General features: G+C 34.1%; 1 protein-coding gene across 1 annotated transcript; it reads left to right on the top strand.

The window, feature by feature from the left end:
- The first annotated feature begins 2,234 nt into the window (after positions 1 to 2,234).
- LOC131143945 (uncharacterized) lies at positions 2,235 to 2,618 on the top strand. The gene has a single exon (XM_058092300.1). It carries the CDS (start codon positions 2,235 to 2,237, stop codon positions 2,616 to 2,618), a length of 384 nt encoding a protein of 127 aa, XP_057948283.1.
- Positions 2,619 to 5,230: the final 2,612 nt, after the last annotated feature.

The raw sequence follows: 5,230 nt of genomic DNA, 5'->3' as shown, positions 1-5,230 counted from the left end.
TGCGGATTCGTGAAGGATTTTACCCTTTCAGTGGTCTTATACACATCCTGTTTAATCTTCCAATGAAACCAACTTGTGTCTGATGTTGGCCACTTGTGCTAAAAGGTTTGGCTGGAGGTGGATTTCCTATTTAAATTCATCATAAATGATAGATGGCTAAAGAGGATTCCCTGTCTTGTTTAGTTGTGAAAAATAAAACTTATTTTCATTCAGTTTTTTATAGGGCAACAAAATTGTTATTTTATTTTTTAAGTTTTTATACTTCTATATAAGGAAGTTAGAATTGGAAAATGATTAAATGATTTCTTTTCACTTTCTATACAAATTTTAGAAACTTGAAAATTAAGGTGATGTGTTTTTTGTTTAAAAAAATATTAGAAATAGGAAATAAATTTTTTGGGGTATTGAAGTGTCTCTCTCTCTCAGGACTTGTTTTCATTTTTTTAGAAGCTATTTCTCGAGCACCTAACTCACTTTATTGAAGTAGTTGTACGTCTTTATTTGATTGGTGTTTCCTTTTTTGTAAAAATTTAAAATTTTGCACTTGGTCGACTAACAACTAATGGATGGTCTACTAATCTCTCCACATGGGATTTTGCCAACATGCATGAAAGCGTTATCTTCAACCTTTAGAGCGGTTGATCGGCTCCTTGAGCATGGTCAACTAATAGGGTGTGATAGTCAAGGTGTTTTTCATGCATTTTTCGATATTTGTGGGTTTGTTGTGTATCCCAAATTGTTTATACGTTTTTCAAATGGTCAAGACACCTTTAACTACATTGTCTCGCACAAGGATTTGGCCACTTTTTTTTTTCTTTTTTTAAGAAAATTCAAAGAAGTCTCTCTCTCTCTCTCTCTCTCTCTCTCTCTCTCTCTCTCTCTCTCTCTCTCATACACACACACACACACACACTTTGGGGGACTAAAGGTTGCACACATAGTGGGAAAGGCCAAACTTTGTGACGCTTGGTTTTTATGAAGTATTATCTCATATCTTCATTTTGTTTCCCTCATCTTTTTTTTTTTTCTTTTGCTGAATGAGGGCGGCACTTCCAATTATTTATTGATATACCCTCACTTTTAATGGAGGAATACCGTGGTTACATGACAATTATTGAGAGATTATAGATAAAAAAGACATAAAAGGCTTCCCAAAAATAATACCAACAACCAATCAAAATAGGACTACAAATCTAACCAAAGTTAAATAAGAAACAAATCTAAATAGGTCTAATAAAAAAAAAAAAACTAAAATAAAAAAAACTAAACCATTTCCCTCATCCTTACTCGTATTCTTATCCTTTCTTACAAATCATTTTATTCTCTCATCCTCACTGAATACTACAGTTATTTATATTAACTTTTTCATTTTTTTTATACATATTTTTCTTTGAAGTTATTTCGTGAAAAATACATAAATATTCTCGAGGAGATGCATATATTTGGTTAGAGTGAGGAAGAGTTATATATATATATATTAGTGTGTGCATGAATGTGTATGTGAGAGTAAGCATTGATTAGTGCTTGTATGTATTTTAATTTCATCGTGAAAGCATGTTTTGTAAGTGTAATAATATGCTTATTCTTGTGAGTTTGTTTATGTTTGCATGCCTAAAATTTTGCAATGCATGTCATCTAGAAAGTCAATAGAGATTCTATATACATGTAGGGATGTAGATCAATACATATGGATTGTAAAATTTCATCTTTACAGACAATCCATTGTTCATGCATGGATGGTCAACCGATTTAAGCAGAATCGGGGCCTTATGTATTTATTTAGAAGCCTTTCATAGATGAAAAATTTTCAACTGCCTCGACTTGAGAGGTGATAAGAATTAAAGGAGAGCAGTACCCATGGATGAAGTGAGTTTGACATAAACTTCTACCTAAGAAAGTATTGATGTGTATGTGGAAAGTTATGTTCCAATGTCTTCCTGTAGATGAGAGAGTGAGAAAACTAAGAGTTGATGTGGTCTCTTGTTGCAACTGCTGCATAGAAAAAAAAGGAGGAATCTCTCAATCATATTCTGAGTACGGGTTCCATCGCAAGTATGGTTTGGAAGAGAGCAGCGTCTGTCTTGAGAATTCTAAACTTTGATGATGAACCTTGGAGGGTAAAAATTAGTAGATGGTTCAGATGTGCCAAAAAATCAATCCAAAAAGGTACGATCATCGGTTTGTTACCTACTATAATTTCTTGGATACTTTGGCTCAGACGTTGCAAAGCCCGCATGGAAGATAGGTATGAGTCGGGGAATGCAGTCTGGTTATCAGTGAGGTATTGGCTCGCTAAAATTGCAGAAGGCGTGAAGGGTTCTATGCCTTCAATTGATAAGAATTTATTGGAAGAGTTCCAAGTGAAAATGATAACTCCGAAGGTTAGAACTCCTCGAAAGGTAGTATGGAAAAAGCCTCCTATAGGTTGTTTGAAGCTAAATATTGACGGCTCTTGTAGAGAAAATCCAGGTTCTTTTGGTGGTGGTGATATCATCAACGACTCATTAGGTAATATTAAGGCCGCTTTCTTTGAAAAATTTGAGTCAAGTACTAATAATGGAGCGGAATTGCAGGCTTTTACTAGTGGTGTTCGACTCTATAAAGAGTTGGGATATTAGAATATTTGTATTGAAAGCGACTCGGAATTGGTGGTGGGTTGACTCACATTTGGAATTTGCTCTTCGTGGTACTTATGGAACTTTTGGGAATTATTAGAGGAGGAGCTACAAGGCCTTCACTTCTCTATAAAGCACCAATTTAGAGAAAGTAATTAGGTGGTGGATTACTTGGCTCGTCAAGGTGAGGGAGGCAATACGAGGAGATATTTTGTAGGTGATGTGCCGTCGAGTAAAATGAGAGGTTTAATTCGTATGGATAAGATGAGTATTCCAAACCATCGTTTTTAAATGTCATCATTTGGTTCTCCTATGTTTTCCTTAGGTTTTTGTTTTACAGGTAATTGACATCAGTTTGTAGATACTTTGTTTTTGTTTGTATTTGTTTTGTTTTGATTCATATGGTCTTGTTTAGTTTGATTTAGTTGGTTATTGGTACGAGTTTCATTAGGCTTGTGTTGGGTTTGTGGCATTGGATAGTTTTTCTAGTTTATTTGTAAATCTCTTGTGGCATGTTTGTAACCATGGTTTTTCTCTACCATAAGTGAGGGCAATCAATAAATTTGGGGTATTTTTTTTTAAAGCAGAATCTTCAGGCGGTCGACTGCTGGCCAATCAAACCACCTAAAACAGAGGTCACTTGAAATCTTCTATGCTTTTTAAGTGATTTGTTGTAAATTATGTCTTTGTTTATGTGAAATTATCCATCTTTATGTGTTTCAGAGAGATGATTGTGTGGTTTGTGCACTGCTTTTATTAAAAAATGAAAATTTTGTTTATATATTTTTTATTGCAAAAATTCAGAAAATTGGTGTTTTTCATAAATATAAAATTTTCAAGGTTTTTCTCCAAGAATGAATTTCTCAAAATTGGATTGAAAAGTATTTTTCTAAAAAATAATGATTTCAAAAAGTGGTGTTTTTTCCAAGAATGATTTTCCAAAATTGGCTTGAAAAATAAATTTCTAAAAGAAAATGATGATTTTAAAAAGTAGGTTTTTTCATAAATTAGAAAATAATTTTCCAAGATTTTTTTCCCAAGAATGGTTTCCCTAAAATTGGCTTGAAAAATAATCTTCTAAAAGAATGATTTCATAAAGTGATTTTGTTTTTCATAAATTAGAAAATAATTTTTCAAGGTTTTCCCTAAGAATATCTTTCCCAAGATTGACTTGAAAAATATTATTCTAAAAATGGCGATTTAAGAAATGGTGTTCCTTTTTTTTTTTTTTTTTTTTTTTCTTTTTTTCACAAATTTGAGAATAATCTTTAAAGATTTTCTCAAGAATGGCTTCCCCAAATTTTGTTTAGAATGTTTATACTCTTTTTCTAAAATAAAAAATTATAAAATATATATTTTTTAATGTGCCGAGTCAAGTTCGAATCCTCGGCCATCTTAAGCCAATATAATTTTTACTTAAGATACTGTTCATTTGTCATTGACTTGGACATGTACCGGTGCTCCATTTTCAGCCAAACCGCTGCCGGCAAAGTCCTCATCCATGACGTGATACAACGCGTCATCGGCCAGACATAACATGATAGTGGACATAGGCTTCTCTTGTAGCTCCTTCTAACTTGGGTCGTCCATGCTTTCCAACTTATTTTCCATATAAACCCTTCACCATCCCTTACTGCACTAGCAAGTCTTTCACCTTGCTCTGCCACAGCCCGAAGTTCCTTATTCCATCGAACTTACCAACCTCAAACCTCGCAGAAGAAATCCTAGCCATTGAGAACCAATAGCTCTAATACCACTTGTTGTTCACAACACCAACAATCACCCAGGTTTGATACCGATTATTGTTTTTAACAATTAGTCCTCAGAAACCAATTGTTAGAGCCGAATGTGCGCAGCGGAAGACCTTACACAAACTCTCACGAAAAATCAATGGAACAAGAAAACAAGCGCTCGATGATGAACTATACGAACCTAACAACCACTCAACAATGAGAATAAATGAAAGTAACAATCAAAACATAAGAATTTACATGGTTTGACAATTTTCCTACATCCACGAGAGCAGCAACTATTTTTCACTATTAATGAAGGTTGCACCAAGCTTAATCCAATCTAGGGTTACATAGTAATGATTATATACTAATCTAATGCGTACAAAAGACCTATAGTTGATCTAAAATACTTTGTAGCAATCCCTCGGAGGAAATCCCTCCGATTAGTCAATCTACTGATCTTGGATTCAAAAATCTATGACGTCTGTAAGTGAAACCATCAACGGTTTAGGCCAAACCTTCGATGGTTTGAAGCCGAGAAGAAACACCTCTGCAACATTTTCGAAAACCGTCGACGGTTACCCCAAACCATCGACGGTTTGCCCTCATGGCTACCATTTTGCATCTCTTTCTTGGTTCCTCACTTCACACTACTTTCCTCGGTACAAGGGTTCTACTTAGAATATGAGCCACATCCCTAACACTTTTATATTTTTTTTGTTTGGTATGACTCAATTTATAAAGTAGATTACGTACATTTCCTCAAAAAAGAAATCAAACCATTCAACGCAACAACAACAACAACAACCATATCTGTTATTTGATATCTTTGGAAGGAAAATCATAAAATCCAACTTAAAAATATTGATTTTATCTTTTAGG

The sequence above is a fragment of the Malania oleifera genome, chromosome 12 (genome assembly GCF_029873635.1).
Source record: "Malania oleifera isolate guangnan ecotype guangnan chromosome 12, ASM2987363v1, whole genome shotgun sequence".
Classification (NCBI taxonomy): domain Eukaryota; kingdom Viridiplantae; phylum Streptophyta; class Magnoliopsida; order Santalales; family Ximeniaceae; genus Malania; species Malania oleifera.
This window is presented reverse-complemented; position numbering and strand designations above follow the sequence as displayed.

What these genes read in the sequence shown, in the direction of transcription:
- LOC131143945 (XM_058092300.1), top strand. Translation starts at nt 2,235, where the DNA reads ATGGAAGATAGGTATGAGTCGGGGAATGCAGTCTGGTTATCAGTGAGG.